This window comes from Lynx rufus, unplaced genomic scaffold (assembly GCF_022079265.1).
Source record: "Lynx rufus isolate CCGP_SWC_20201006 ecotype Redwood Valley unplaced genomic scaffold, mLynRuf1.p SCAF_7, whole genome shotgun sequence".
Classification (NCBI taxonomy): domain Eukaryota; kingdom Metazoa; phylum Chordata; class Mammalia; order Carnivora; family Felidae; genus Lynx; species Lynx rufus.
In genome coordinates, this window is record NW_025814889.1 from 134,873,282 (window position 1) to 134,889,552 (window position 16,271).

Below are 16,271 nucleotides of genomic sequence, written 5' to 3' on the forward strand. Positions count from 1 at the left end.
TTACTGCCATTCCACCCTCCTTTTCTGTCCTTTGACCAACTGTTGACTCTTCTCCAGATCAGCTCTGCTTTTTCACATCCTCATACCATTGATAGTTTGTTTCTGATTGATTGATTCATTGTTAATAGCCTTTATTTCTAAGAGTTTTAGGTGTACTGAAAAATAGATAGCACAGAGTTCCCAAATAACTCCCACACAGTTTCCTCTATTACATTTTACATTGGTATGTTATTCCAATACCCTTGTACAAGTTGGTTCTTCTGCCCAGAACCTGCTGATCCACCAGCCGACAAGCATTTTTGAGGAACTGCTTTGTGTCAAACTGTGATGCATCCAAATAGAGAAGTAATTCCTGCCTCAAAGCAGCATGTGTGATGGGTGAGGAGAGCAGAGCCAGACTCAGCTTTGAACCTACCATTCCAGCTAACCCGTCAGTTTGGACGTTGCTTTAATTTTAAAGAGCACCTTCACCAATGCTGATCCTCAGCCATTCTTCACAATAGTTCTGGAGGGAGTAAAAGCAAGTGGCATTATTCCCATTTCATACATGAAGAAAGTGAAGCAGGCTGGGAGAGGTGCAGTGACTTCCCTTTGGCCACAGGCTAGCTAGTAGCAGAGCCAGAATTTTGATTCTGGGCTGTCTGACTCTAGATCTAAGTTACTTGGATGGTGGGCTGAAATGGAGACTGAATCACAGATGAGGCTGGGCAGGCTCCCTTATGGAGGAGTTCCTTGACGATGGAGGAGATTTGGGGGAAGAAGTGTTCTCTGTGTACAGGCTTAATTCACCTCCTTACACTCCTGAATCTAGGACTGGTGGGCTCACAAGACTGTGTGGCCTCCTTTGTCCCTCTTGATGCAGTGGGTACGTGTGGGTGCATAGAAGAGATATTGGGACAGGTTATCATCTGCTCAAGCTGCCAGAATGTGGGAGTCACCCCTTCACCCCCTACCCTGCCAGGTTCACCAGACACTGTCCGTGGAACTGGACCAAGTATTGAAGGTCCTCAGCTTTCCGAAGAAAAAGGCTGCACTGCTCTCAGGTATGGCCCCAGGATTCTCGAGTAGGAGATGAGCTTTTCCCTTAGACTGTGAGATGGGACCACCCCTCCCAGACTAGCTGATGGTCACCCCATTATTATCTACACTGTCTCCCCACTGTGACAGAGCTAGGTGGAAGGTAGGGAAAGAGGCGGGAACTGACTGGAAGGAGTTTCTTGCTTTCAGCTGCCATCTTATGCTTCTTGCGGACAGCCCTGCGACAAGGCTTCTCCTCTGCCCTTGTGACCCTGGTGCCCTCAAGGGCCCAGCCACCACCGGCCCCTGAGGACACTGCCCTCGCTCCGCTGGGAACATCACAAGTGTTGTCCCTGGTCATCGGACTGCAGAACCTCTTGGTGCAGGTAAGGCCCTTGCCAAGTGGGACCCTGGCAGTGGAGTCTGCTTCTCCCAGAACAACAGTAGGAAGGAGTAGCTACCTGTCTAGGACCTGGTATTTCCTCTAGGATTGGAGGGTGGATTGATTGGGACTTTTAAAGTTATAGTGACAGAAATGAAACACAAAATGGCTCATAACTAAGAAGGTCAGGGGTCATTACTGGCTTCAGGCACAGTTGGATCCCAGAGGCCCAGATAGTGTCATCAGAGCTCTGTCTCCATGTCTTGGTTCTGCATTTTTCTCTATCAGCTTTATTCTCATGGGATGGTAGAATGACCAACAGCAGCACCTGGCTTATATCCTTCCAGCAGCAAGAGACTTTCTCTTTCCCAGCAGTCCTCAGAACTGAGTCTCATTAGTCTGGCTTGGGTAATGTGCCAATCACTGTGGCTGGACCATGGGATGCTCTGGCTGATGTGGCTTGAGTCAGTGCCCTCTCCCGGAGTCTGGGGCCATGCGGTCAGCTCTCCATTACCCTTGTAGACAGAATATGAAAGAGGGATAGTTCCACAAAAGAAAACTGTTTGCAGAAAAAGGAGGAGTGAATTTTGTGCAAGCCAAAACAGTAGATGTGTACCCCAGAGGGCTTTGTGTTTCACAGCTTACAGGACTTTTGGAGATCATTGTATTGTATTGTATTGTATTGTATTGTATTGTATTGTATTATTATTGTATGTATTATTTTAATTTACATAGAAATTAGTTAGCATATAGTGCAACAATGATTTCAGGAGTAGATTCCTTAATGCCCCTTACCCATTGAGCCCATCCCCCCTCCCACAATCCCTCCAGTAACCCTCTGTTCTCCATATTTAAGAGTCTCTTATGTTTTGTCCCCCTTCCTGTTTTTAAATTATTTTTGTTTCCCTTCCTTTATGTTTATCAGTTCTGTGTCTTGAAGTACTCATGAGTGAAGTCGTATGATATTTGTCTTTCTCTAATTTCGCTTAGCATAATGCCCTCTAATTTCGCTTAGCATAATACCCTCTAGTTCCATCCATGTAGTTGCAAATGGCAAGATTTCATTCTTTTTGATAGCCGAGTAATACTCCAGTGTGTGTGTGTGTGTGTGTGTGTGTGTGTGTGTGTGCGCGCGTGCGTGTGTGTGCATGCGTGTGTGTGTGTGTGTGTGTGTGTGTGTGTGTGTGTCTATACACACACACACCACATCTTCTTTATCCATTTATCCACTGATGGACATTTGGGCTCTTTCCATACTTTGGCTATTGTTGATAGTGCTGCTATAAACATTGGGGTGCGTGTGTCCCTTCGAAACAGCATCCCTGTATCCCGTGGATAAATGCCTAGTAGTGCAATTGCTGGGTCGTAGGGTAGGTCTATTGTTAGTTTTTTGAGGAACCTCCATACTGTTTTCCAGAGTGACTGCACCAGCTTGCATTCCCACCAGCAATGCAAAAGAAATCCTCTTTCTCCACATCCTCGCCAACATCTGTTGTTGCCTGAGTTGTTCATGTTAGCCATTCTGACAGGTGTAAGGTGGTATCTCACAGTGGTTTTGATTTGTATTTCCCTGATGATGAGTGATGTGGAGCATTTTTTCATGTGCCAGTTGGCCATCTGGATGTCTTCTTTGGAGAAGTGTCTATTCATGTCTTTTGCCCATTTCTTCACTGGATTATTTGTTTTTTGGGTGTTGAGTTTGATAAATTCTTTATAGATTTTGGATACTAACCCTTTATCTGATATATCATTTGCAAATATCTTCTCCCATCCCATCAGTTGCCTTTTAGTTTTGTTGATTGTTTCCTTCGCTGTGCAGAAGGTTTTTATTTTGATGAGGTCCCAGTAGTTCATTTTTGCTTTTGTTTCCCTTGCCTCTGGAGACTTGTTGAGTTAGAAGTTGCTGCGGCCAAGATCAAAGAGGTTTTTGCCTGCCTTCTCCTTGAGGATTTTGATGGCTTCCTGTCTTACTTTTAGGTCTTTCATCCATTTTGAGTTTGTTTTTGTGTATGGTGTAAAAAGGTGGTCCAGGTTCATTCTTCTGCTTGTCGCTGTCCAGTTTTCCCAGCACCACTTGCTGAAGAGACTGTCTTTATTCCATTGGCTATTCTTTGCTGCTTTGACAAAGATTAGTTGGCCATACATTTGTGGGTCCATTTCTGGGTTCTTTATTCTGTTCCATTGATCTGAGTGTCTGTTTTTGTGCCATGGAGATCATTGTTTATCCAGCCATCACATACTGTGAAGGGTGGCAGGGCATGGAGGTATGTTAGATGCCTGCCTTTGAGGAGTTAACATTTGGTGGGGAACTGCTGTGTAGACAAGAAGTGATAATTGGGGCGCCTGGGTGGCGCAGTCGGTTAAGCGTCCGACTTCAGCCAGGTCACGATCTCGCAGTCCGTGAGTTCAAGCCCCGCGTCAGGCTCTGGGCTGATGGCTCGGAGCCTGGAGCCTGTTTCCGATTCTGTGTCTCCCTCTCTCTCTGCCCCTCCCCTGTTCATGCTCTGTCTCTCTCTGTCCCAAAAATAAATAAACGTTGAAAAAAAAAATTTAAAAAAAAAAAAAAGAAGTGATAACACAATGTGGTCAGTTCTGGGCTAAAGGGACACACTGCATTGTGGGGTACAGGGTGTAACTGATAGCCTAGTATAGGGTTAGTGCAAAGCTGGCTGTCAGAGAAGGTTTCCTGGTAGGGATGCTTGAGCTGAGCTGAAAAGACCAAGTGATTTGTCCTACATCCCTACAGGCAGGGGGGCATCAGAAACAGGATTGATCTTGATGGCAGCACCATTTTGTTCTCTGATATGGACTCATTCCCTGTTCCTGGCCTTGTGGCCTGTTTCCAACCCTTGATTCCCCAGAACTTTCTTTTCTTTTAAGAGGCTTATTGTGTATTATTTTCTTTTCTTTAAAAAAATTTTTTTTTAATGTTTATTTATTTTTGAGAGAGAGAGAGACAGAGCGTGAGCCAGGGAGGGGCAGAAAGAGGGGGAAACAGAATCCGAAGCAGGCTTCAGGCTCTGAGCTGTCAGCACAGAGCCCAATGCAGGGCTCAAACTCACGAACTGCAAGATCATAACCTGAGCCGAAGTCGGGCACTTAACCGACTGAGCCACCCAGGCACCCCTATTGTGTATTATTTTCAAATATGAGCTGGTCACTGTGGGGTTACGGAAGCCCTGGATGTTTATGCTGTTTTTGTTAGACTTGGATTCTCTCTTCTTGCCCTTTGGAGCTTGTCTAAGAGAGATCCTTATGGTCTGATCTGAGGGCAAGTCGTTCATAAGACAAGAGGAGGGAGGTTGGGGAGGGAGCCAGCAAATGAGTGAGGGGAGTTGCAGAGACTTCCTGGGGTGGGATGTGGGCCTTCATTTGAGCAGACACTACTTGGTGTCCAGATGATGACTGCACATATATGATACGGCTGTTGATTGTGGGAGATCATGTTCAAGGACTGATCCCCACTGAGCCTGTGCACAGTATGGGGAAGGTTGAGAAATGTCAGGAGATAGAAGTTGCTGGCTCTGTGGTTGCCGAGATTTGTCCTGCCAGCGCATCTCTGCACAAGGCTCTGTACCTTTAGCTGTCTCTGTTGTAACTTCCCATTTTCCTATCAGTCTTCCCGAGACTGTGAACTCCTCAAAGGTAGGAACTGTGTCTGACTAATCTTTGTGTCTTGTTCCCCTTGTGGGTTCAAAACCAGATGAGAAATCAGGAATCAGATGAGAACCAAAACATCAGCTTTATTTCTGGTAAACACTGTAGTAGAGTGTAGCTGGGACTTCAGGTCATACTGGGCTTATTTTTTTTTTTTTTTGTCTCTACTTTTTCATATACAGCAGAGATTAAAGAATTTTACAGTGACCATTCATATACACACCACCTAGAGTTTATTAACATTTTACTGTACTTGCTTTATCATATCTATTCAAAAAGAGCTTTTAAACCACCGCCTTTCCCCCAGGCCAGACCAGGAGCCTATATGCAGGGAAATTATGTTTGCATTGTGGACACTTAGCCAGCTGGCCAAGACCTTAAGAGTTTAAGTTCATGAGAGCATGACCTTTAATACCTTGATCCTGTCTTGATGGCATAGTACATGTTAAGCTAGTATCTTACCTATTAGATTAATCTGTCCTTGGGTGAGGAGGAGCCAGTTAAATGTGGGAGGAAGGGCAAATGCTTTCTCTTCAATGTTTCTGAAAGGGCTGAAGTTCCTATTTTAACATTCAGAACATAGGGAAAAAATTATTCCCTTATACTCTATATCCAGCATGAAACCTGGCACTAAATTGGCATCCAGTGTTTGTTGAATGAATGAATGAATGAGGACACAGAAATGAATATGACATTAAGTACTCAGGTTGTAGGAAGCACAATTACAATTAATGCCAAAATGACCTATTATTTGAATCAAGAAAATCTCTACAGAAGAGGTTACATTTGAACCAGGCCTTGAGTGATAGAAACCTTCCTTAAACTAGTGGCTTAACCACTAAGGGATCAGTGACTTCCTTTAGCACCATCACCATTCACTTTCCCTGCCCAGGGCCCAGGGCTGCGACACTCTCCTGTGCCTCTGGTGGTTTTTTTTTTTGGTTTTGTTTTGTTTTTTAAATCATGGTAAAATTAACATCACAAAATTAATCATTTTTAAGTTACAATTCTGTGGCAGTGAGTACATTTACATTGTTGTACAAACACTACCACCTTCCATCTGCAAAACTTTTTCATCTATCTTGTCGAACTAAAACTCTGTCCACAATAAACAGTAATTCTCCATTGTCCCCTCTCCCCAGCCCTTGACAGTCACCATTCTACTTTCTGTCTCTATTCAACTATTTGATTCTTCTAGGTAGCTCATTTAAGTACAATAAGTATTTGTCTCTCTGGAAGTTTTGGACTGTCCTCAGCAGTCCCTGGGAAGGGGAACCAACTGAAATAACTCATGAATTCTTCATGAGAGGCTACTGGGCCTGTGCTGGTTGTAGGAAAGTGTGGTGAGGAGCCGCTCAGCCTCACAGTCACTGTCCCTGTTACTGCCTGATGAACAGGGCCAAGGAGCCCCTTTCTCCTTTCTCTCACTGACACACTCCTGAGAAATTCCCTGGCCTCCTGCCTTCAGCCATATGACCTTTCTGTCACTGCCCTTAATCCAAGGAAGTATATGGAAGAGTCATTTTGTTTCTGTGTCCTTCCCTCAGGGCTGGAGATAAGCCTTCTTCAGACCTTCCATAGTTTTGTCATTTAAAAATGGTTCTTTATTTGTTCAATCATTCATACATTCAGCAAATATTAATCCCACAGCAGTCCAAGAATAGAGGAGGTCTCTCTCTCTCTCCTGAGCTCCCAGAGTGGTTTATTCAGTCCTGTAATGAGGATTGTATTTATCATATTTTATTATATGGTCAGTGGTCTGAATTTCTGTCTTCTTCTGTAAAACTATGAATTTCTTTTAGGCAAAAACTTTTGCTGCTTGTGGGGGTTGCAGTCAGAGAAGGCCTCACAGAAAAGGTGACATTTGAATTCAGCCTAGAACAGTGTCTAGGCAGAGGTAGAGGGAAGGGCAGTCCAGGCAGGGAGGACAGCATGAGCAAAAGTGCATAATATGGAAGTGCATGGGGGAGGGAGAGGTTGAGGGGCGGCAAGAAGTAGAAGATGACACTGAGGAGCTGGGCAGGGGCCAGACTAGTCAGTACCTTATGTGCCAGGCCAAGAGGTGCTGTGGGGAGCCATGAAGGGCTTCTATCAGACTGAGTTTTTGAAAGGTCACTGGCAACCACATTAGGAAAGAGGGGTGGGAGGAGAAAGCCTGAAGGCAAGTGGACTGTTGAGCAAGAGATTGTTACAGTTACCCAAGTAAATGACACCGAGGCCTGTGTCACACCCACTGAGATAGCTAAAATGAAAACAACAGATTATATCAAATGTTGGCAAGAATGTGGAGTAAGTGGAGTCCTCATACATTATTGGGGTGGGAATGCAAAATGGTGCAGCTACTTTGGAAAACAGCCTGGAAGTACTTCAAAAAGCTAAACATAGAATTTCTGTATGCCCAACAGTGCTATTCCCAGGTATATGCCAAAGGAGATTGAAAGTGTGTGTCTACACAAAAACTTAAACACACATGTTCATAGCAGTACTATTCATAATAGTTCCAAGTACAAACAACCCCAATGTTCACCAGCTGATGAATGGATCAACAAATTGTATACACGTACAATTGAATACTATATGGCCATAAAAAGTAATGAAGCACTCACATGCTACAATGCAGGTGAACCTTGAAAACATGCTCAGTGAAAGAAGCCAGATGTAAAAGACCACATATTACATAATTTCATTTGGATGAAATGTCCAGAATAGGCAAATCCATAGAGACAGAAAGTAGATTAGTGGTTGCCTAGGACTGGGGTTGGGGGTCAGGGAATGGGGAGCAACTATTAATGAGTATGGGGTTTCTTTTTGGGATGATGAAAATATTCTGGAATTAAATAGCTGTACAACTCTGTGAATATACTAGAAACTACTGATCTAGGGACGCCTGAGTGGCTCAGTTAAGTGTGTGACTCTTGGTCCTTGCTCAGGTCCTGATCTCACGGTTTGTGAGCAAGCAGAGGAGGTGCAGAGAAAGAGGAAGACACAGAATCCAAAGAGGAAGACACAGAATCCAAAGCAGGCCGCAGGCTCTGAGCTGTCAGCACAGAGCCTGACATGGGTCTTGAACCCACAAACCGCAAAATCATGATCCAAAGTTGGATGCTTAACAGACTGAGCCACCTTGGTACCCTGATCTGTACCTTTAAAAAGATTAATTTTGTGGTTTATGAATTATATCTCATTAGAGCTGTTATTAAAAAAAAAAAAAGGCAGTATCAAGAGGGAAAAAATGACAGTAAGACCTAAGCTAGGGCACTGGGTGCTAGTCCTCTGACGTCTCTGGTCCAAAGCAGCCATGCAACATCGGCACCAACGATTGAGTGCTGGGCAGAGTGTGCAGTCTTCAGCTGTCTGAGCTGAGGTAGCTCAGTGCAGTGCTGTGGAAGGTGCACTGGCCAGAATCATAGAGATCTGCATCATAGTCCCTGCCCCGCTCCTAACTCTGAAGGAGTTTAGCAAGTCAGTTCCTCTTACTGATCCTTGATTTCTCTATCTGCAAAATGTAAGGAGTCTTTCAGCGTTAAGCAATTTGGGCCTATGAGAATAGCCTCCATTCCCCCAGGAATGGAGCACAGCCCAGAAAAGCGTTGGTTGTAGTGAGGATGGAGGCGGTGTTCAGGGTTCACCATGCTGGGTCACGCGGGGCAAAGAGAGCAGGTTAATAGCAGTGGGGGGAGAGGGCTGTGTACTGGAGGACTTGCATGGCATTGGAGTAGGGAGAAGCCAGGGCAAAGTTCCCTTTTTACTTCTCAGAGGAGCCACAGGACTATAAATCTCTGTCTCCAGAGAATACGTACAGTACGTTTGTTTTGGGTTTCTTTGGAGATGGAGACCTTGGCCAGCAGGTGGAGCTGCAGGAAGACAGGAGGGGGCCCTTTCTTGTGGCCAGGACTAACAATAGAGCAGGCCACCTTGGGAGGAATAAGAGTGTCTTGTGGCTGGGGATCTCCAAGCAGAAACCCAGCAAGAACTCCTGGATTCCAGTCCAATTGCTACATCCCTGGGGAGAGTTGGGGAGAGGTAAGGCTGTGTCTGAGCAGGGAAGAAACAATTATCCTTGTGCTTAGACTTGGCTTTGTGATTAGGGTTGGAGTAGAATGTTGTTACCAGATTGGAAATCAGTGAGCTGGTTAGTTTTACAAGATGTGAGGCTTTGATCTCAGGTATCGTTCCTACAAGAGCAGAGGTATATGTCAGGTTAGGGTTCTAGGAGAGTAGGAGGTGGGGAGGAAGGGGAGAAGACATTTATCAAGTGCCTACTCCGCACAAACACTTGACCTACATTATTTATTTACTTAAAAATGTTTTATGTTTATTTATTTTTGAGGCAGAGAGAGAGAGCGTGAGCAGGGGAGGGGCAGAGAGAGAGAGGGAGACACAGAATCTGAAGCAGGCTCCAGGCTCTGAGCTGTCACCACAGAGCCCAATGTGGGGTTTGAACTCAGAACCATGATATCACAACATGAGCTGAAGTCAGACACTTAACTGACTGAGCCAGCTAAGTGCCCTGACATATGTTATTTATCCATCACAACTCCTCTGTAAGGTAGAAATTATCATCTCCGTTTTATAGACAAGGAAACAGAATCCCAGAGAGGTTAAGTAACCTGCCTAAGTTCACACACTTTTAGGTCAGGATTTAAACCTAAATCCTTTTCGGGGCTCCTGGGTGGCTCGGTTAAGCGGCCGACTTTGGCTCAGGTCATGATCTCGTGGTCCGTGAGTTCGAGCCCTGCGTTGGGCTCTGTGCTGACAGCTCAGAGCCTGGAGCCTGTTTTGGATTCTGTGTCTGTCTCTCTCTGACCCTCCCCCGTTCATGCTCTGTTTCTCTCTGTCTCAAAAATAAATAAACATTAAAAAAATTTTTTTAAACCTAAGTCCTTTTGTTTACAAAATCCATGTTCTTTCAGTGTCCCAAGAAGTGCATCTTGTGAACAGGGGCCATTGTTACCAGAGTGGTGGTACCTGGCATTCCTAATGCCCAGTGGTCCCAGCTCCTCATCCAGGTGGTGCTTGCTGGGTTTCTAAGGTAATATGGAGACAGAGTCAGAGAGTGGCACTGGGGCCATAGCTCTTTGCCAGGTGGGGAAACCAAGGCATGCTGGCTCATGTGTGTGCCTGGGAAGAGGCTGGAAGTGTCCACTGGTTAAGAGTTAAGTTTAGGTTGGAGAAGGAGAAAGGGCACAAGGCCCAGGGTTTGGTTCTAGATCTGCCACCTACTGATATGTGCAGGTGTCCTCAGGTCAAGTATTTTCTCTCTGGGCCTCATTTTCTCAGCTGTAAAATGAGGTAAGTGGATAGCTCAAACACTTCAAGCTGTGTTCCTTACAGGACTTAGGAGTTCTGTGTAGAAAACCCAGGGGTTTTTAAAGGGAGGGCGTATTTCTCCTGTTATGCATTTCATGAGGATGTTCTCACCCTTTATTGAGTGTGTACTCTGTGGCAAGCATTGGCTGAGCACTCTGTATCCATTTCTCCTTCAACCCTCTCAGCAACTCAGGTAATTTTAAAATTCCCATTCAGCAAGAGTAAGTGACTTTAGCCAGGGTCACATAGATGGTAAGTGACTAAGCAAAGATGCAAACCCAAGTCTGTCCTATGTTCTTAACCATCACATTGCTGCCTTTGAAAGAACAGTATGAAAACAGCATAGCTTTGTTTGTTTTTACATTAAAAAAATCATTTTTTATAACTTACATGCAATAAAATTCATTGATTTTAAGTGTACAATTAAATGAGTTTTGACAAAAATATAGTTTCATAAACACTACCACAATCATGATATAGAACATTTCCATCACCCTAGAAAATTCTCTGGTGCCCCTTGGTAGTTAATCTCTTCTCATCCCTGTCCCTCAGTACATACTGATCAGCTTTCTGTCACTATAGTTTTGCCATTTCTAGAATTCCTAGAAGTGAAATCATACAATATGTGGTCTTGTGTGTCTAGCTTCTGTCACTTAGCTTAATGCTTTTGAACTTCATTCATATTGGTGTGTGTCAGTACTTCATTTCTTTTTACTGGTGAGTAGTCATCCATTATATGGCCATACCACAGCTATTTACCTATTAACCTATTGATTTGGGACTTCCAGATTTTTGACTATTATGCATACAGTTGTTCTTCATATGGAAGTACAAGTCTTTGTGTGGACATATAGTTTTATTTCTCTTATATAGGACTGGAATTGCTGGGTCAAATGAGGTATTTGTTCTCTAATGTGTGTAACAAGTTATCACAAACTTAATGGCTTAACACCACACCGTTTATCACCTCACAGTTTTCTATATCAGAAGTCTGAGTGGGTTTGAGCAAGTTCTTTGCTTAGAGTCTCACAAGGCTGAAATCAAGGTGTTGGCCAGACTGGGTGCTTATCTCGGGAGTCTGGGAAGAAATCCACTTCTTCTGCAGGGGCCTCTTCTAGCCCTTTGCCCACATTCTTTCTCACTGGGCCCCTCTATCTTCAAAGCAGCAATGCGTGCTGAGTCCTTCTCACATCTCCAGGCTCTCTGGTTCTTCTGCCACCAGCCAGAGAAAATGGTTTTTCAAGGCCCCAACAATCTCATTTTGCCCTATAATGTAACATAATCACAGGAATAACATCTGGGAGCAAAGGTCATGGGACCATCTTAAAATTCCGCCTAGCACATATGGTAAGTACATATTTACTTTATAAGAAACCATCAAATTGTTTTCCAAAATGGTTGCATCATTTACTTTCCCACCAGAACTATATGAGAGTTCTAGTTGCTCTACATTCTAACCCACATGGTATCGTCAGTCTTTTTAATTTTAGCTGTTGGTGGGTGTGTAGTGGTAGTTTTCATTTGCATTTCCCTAATGACTGATGACAATGAGATATTTTGGCATGCTTATTAGAGCATAAAATTTTGTTTGATGAAAGGTTCTGCTTTAAAAAAAGGTTGAAACTTACTGGCTTAGATAAACTGTGAGGTTCTTACAGAGTCTGTAATCTATGAATCTCTTAATGGGGCCCAGGGCTTATCTCCTTTTCTGAAGCAGCCTCTGGAATGTAGGTAGAACATAGGTGAATCATCAGTATAAGCACTGTGCTCTGCTCTGTGTGTGTGTTAGACATGAAACCAACGAACATTCCTTGATTATCTACAGGGCTACAATCCCATATCTGAAATTCTGAAATCCAAATTATTCTGAAAACCAGATTTTTTTTCTTGATTGACACTAAAACTCATTGGTAGCAAAACCTGACATTAACTTCTGTGGGGTTTTGTTTGTTTGTTTGCAGAAGGACCCTCTGTTGTCCTATGCCTGTGTTGCCTGCCTGGAAGCCTTGCTTGATTACCTGCATGCCCGGAGCCCAGACATCGGTAGAAACCCTCCCTATTTTCTTATGTTCTCATAGGGGCAGCCAGCCCCTGCCACCCTCCTGTCCCAGACTTCCAACCTCTGTTCTTTGACTCACACTCATTTTGTTTAATTCTTTTCATAATACTACAAGGGCATTGCCATGCCCATTATACAGATGAGGACATTGTCGTTCAGAGAGATCAAGGAATCTGCCCAACCAAGGTCAAAAGCTCTTAAATGGCAGAGCTCTTCCTATGCCTGCTTCCCACAATAGTGGGATATGTGGTTTCCCTGGGCCAGGTAGCATAGGTGGATAGAAGCCCAGGGAAGAAAGAAACTTCCTGCGTTCAGGTCAGTTTGTCCAATGCCCTGCCTCTAGCTGGGCAACCCCTGTTTGAGCCAATCCGAGAAAGTCCTCTTCAGCAATGCTCCATGGTCTATGGAAAAGTAGCAGTAACAGCCTAGAGTGACTGGTGTTTCCTGTAGCATTCCATGTGGTCTCCCAGCCCTGGAATCGGTTTTTGCTGTTTACCCTCCTGGATGCTGGAGAGAGTTCCTTCCTCAGACCTGAGATCTTGAGGCTCATGACCCTGGTAAGTACTTAATGGATGGTCTTGTGGTCTGAAGAATGTGATGAGCTGGGTGGTCCTGAGGAGACCAGGTAGAGGGGTAGAAGGTAGAGGGGCTGGGTGGGTCTTCACCCTACAAGAAGCCTGCTCAGAGAATTCCTCTAAACACCCACATCTTCTCACCCCAAAAGACCCAGATACTCCTAATTTATTTGCATATGAATCATGAATCATTGGCTGGGGCCTACCTGCCGCACCCAGATCCTATGCTAGGGACCAAAGGTGTTACTGAGCCAAATGCTCTGCCCTTTAAGGGTCTCTCAGTCTTGAGAAGGAGATAGACAGGAAACTAATAGTTAAAACATGACGTTATTAGTGGCAGAGTAGAAGATATGCTAAGAACCTAGCTTGTGGTAAGTGCCCACTGAATAAACAACAAAGCAGTGAGCCTGTGAATGATAGTAAAGCGGATCAATGAGTAAGTCAGTGGTTGGTGTGGGAACACAGAGAAGAGTACAGTTGACCCTTGAATAATGTGGGGGTTATGTTGGTCCCTGAGCAGTTGGAAATCCGAATATAACTTTTGACTCCCCCAAAACTACCTACTAATAGCCCACTGTTGACTGGAAGCCTTACTGATAACATAAACAGTCAGTAAACACATATTTTGTATGTTATATGTACTGAATACCATATTCTTACAATAAACTAGAAAAAGAAAATGCTATTAAGAAAATCATAAGTACAGTACAGTATTTATCGAAAATAATCTGTATAAGTGGACCCATGCATTTCACTCTCGTGTGGTGTAAGGGTCCACTGTAATTGTTTCTGCCAGAGCTGGGAGGGAGAGGTGAGTAAGAGTGTAGTAAGCACTCAATTAATGCCTGTATTTCTTTAATAAAATGAAAGAACATTCAGCAGGAAGGTAACATTTTAGCTGAGGCTTGAAGGATTATTAGGCAAAGAGGAGGAAAAGTATTCCAAGTAGTGAAGTGAAAATAGCAGGGGTACGAGCACCTGGCAGTGTGTTTGGGTAACCACCATAGTCCATTTTGACCATGAGCGTGAGGTACAAGGCCAAGGGGTGAGGGGAAGGGTACTGAAGAGGTCAGCAGGACCAACTCTCTCAGGGTTTCATACTCTGCCTCATTTATTCCACTTCTCCTGGACCCACCAACTCTGAGCTCCTGAAGGCAGGGTTCTGTGGGCTTCAGATCTGTGCCCCCAGCCCAGTGCCAATCACAGCAGGGACACAGGAAATGTCTGTGAATGAAGGAGATACCAAATCACTGTGTGTTTGTGGCTTCTCTCCCTGGCCTAGTTTGTGCGGTTCCAGAGCAGCAGTGTCCTTTCTCGTGAGGAGGTGGGTCATGTTCTGCAAGGCGCAGCTTTGGCTGACCTCTCTACCCTGTCGAATACCACACTCCAGGCTCTGCGTGGCTTCTTCCTGCAGGTGGGTTGGAAGGGGATGCCACGGAGCCTCTGTAAGGCTAGACCCTCCACGCCATCTTCTTTGTGGAGGATGAGCCCTCTGGCCACAGCAGCTAGAGGGAGGTCAGGAGTACAGAGGGTGGAGGGTAGAGAGGATCTGATGGAGTAGGCACTGAGAAGGCCTGTCTCCCCTGCCCTCTTCTTGCTCCAGGTCCAGAGCATGGGCCTCCTGGCTGATGAGAGCACGGCCCAGACCTTGCACGTCTCCTTGGAGGGCCTCTCCCCTAGCACCTCCTCAGCCGAGCCACCCCTGGACATGCTGTATCCTTTCCTGCATCTGGGAGCTTGGCCTGGGCAAGGTCATCCAGGCTATGGGAGGCTGTGGCATCATGCTTCAGAGGGGTGCACTGTCTACAGCCCTGTACTTTAAAGCATGTGGGTCAGTGAGAATAATTAATAGTGATAGCAACGACAATGACATACTCTGTTCTAAGTTCCCACCAAGGGCCAGGCACGTTACATGTATTGTGTCTAATCCCCACAGAAGCCAGGGATGTTAATATAGCTATAACTTAGACCAGAGAGGTTAAATGACATGCCCAGGATCACACAGTAATAGCATCAGGATTTGACCCCTGTTTATCTCCAAAGCCGTATCGCCAAACTCAGGAAGGAGCTAGTCCTTCCCCAAAAGCTTTGGAGAAAGTTGCCCAAACCCAGATACGGGTGCTTCCCTCAGCCCAACATGGGGGGTGCTGTGTGACTGACATGTCCCCGAGAAAGCCTGGGGCTGTGGGCAGTAACTAGAGGCCCTTTGGGGGTGGTTGTGGTGCTCCAGAGACACTTCAGTCTGTGTGCTGTTTGGTGGTACTTCCTCCCCACCCCCACTGGCTACCTCCTTGGCTTTCTTCTTTCTCCTCCTTTTTCTCTCTCCTCTTTTCTCCTCTTTCCCTTGTGCATGGAATGTTCCCTGTTGAATAGCAACTACCTACCCAGGTGTTTGGGTCCCAGTTTTAGAATCCAGCCCACTATTCTTAAGAGCTCTTCTGTTCTTGTGTGACTGTTTTTGCCCTTTTTGGGCTCTAGAAGTGTGGTTCTCCCACGGTTGGCTCCACCTTTCTGCTGTTCTCCTCTCATGTTTTGCTGCCAGTTGCCTGGGAGGGGTGGCTGTATCCCTGTCCCACATCAGAGACTGATCCTCATGACTCGAAGGCCCAGAAACGGAGAGAACTGTGACCTGGAGAAGAAAAAGTCAGGGCAGAATTGTTGGAGAAATGGATGACAATTGTAGCCGTTCACTCTATTGTTGAAGTGGAATCAGGAAATAAAATGATACACTCACATGTCTCTGTGGGCTCTCCAAAAAACATTTCACTCTCAGTTTACCTTGGCTCCCTGGAGCTGATAACTCTGCCAGTAGGATAGTGGATTGCTTCGGTAAGGAATGGATGGCCTCCTCAGGGACAGTGGGTGGGATTTGTTCTGCTCACATGTAAGGAGCACCAGCTGGATGCCTCAGTTGTACCCAGAAAATGCCACTCGCAGGTCATCCACGGGGCTAGACGTGCACAGAAAGTCCATGTTTGGTACCGGTGTGATCCAAGTGCTCCAAGAGGCAGCCTCACCTCACATGGAGCTGGAGAGAGGTACAATTTTGAGGCAAGGACGCTGAGCAGGTGAAATTCTTCTCTGCCTTGCTAGCTCGGTGGAACTGTTCCAGCTCAGCCCTTCCCTGGCTAAAGGAGGTCCCTTGTTTCTTTCTGGGCCCTTCCCAGAGCTTGTATCTTTATCCCAACGTGTGCGGTTCTTTTAATGTCTGCTCTCCACCGTTGTGCCTGCTTCCTGTTCCCAGCTCAGCCCACCGTGCCTCTTGCCTGCC

The 16,271-nt window shown here is 45.4% G+C and overlaps 1 protein-coding gene across 1 annotated transcript in view; it reads left to right on the plus strand.

Annotated features, from left to right (window-relative positions):
- The window catches only part of MEI1 (meiotic double-stranded break formation protein 1), a 79,075-nt gene extending 63,487 nt beyond the window's left edge, over positions 1 to 15,588 (plus strand). Inside the window, exons 25-31 of the mRNA XM_047067299.1 lie at positions 962 to 1,043; positions 1,228 to 1,403; positions 12,328 to 12,409; positions 12,876 to 12,982; positions 14,283 to 14,414; positions 14,604 to 14,713; positions 15,543 to 15,588. Of these exons, the coding sequence (XP_046923255.1) occupies positions 962 to 1,043; positions 1,228 to 1,403; positions 12,328 to 12,409; positions 12,876 to 12,982; positions 14,283 to 14,414; positions 14,604 to 14,713; positions 15,543 to 15,588 (735 nt within the window). The remainder of the gene's footprint in view (positions 1 to 961; positions 1,044 to 1,227; positions 1,404 to 12,327; positions 12,410 to 12,875; positions 12,983 to 14,282; positions 14,415 to 14,603; positions 14,714 to 15,542) is intronic.
- The last annotated feature ends 683 nt before the right edge of the window (positions 15,589 to 16,271 follow it).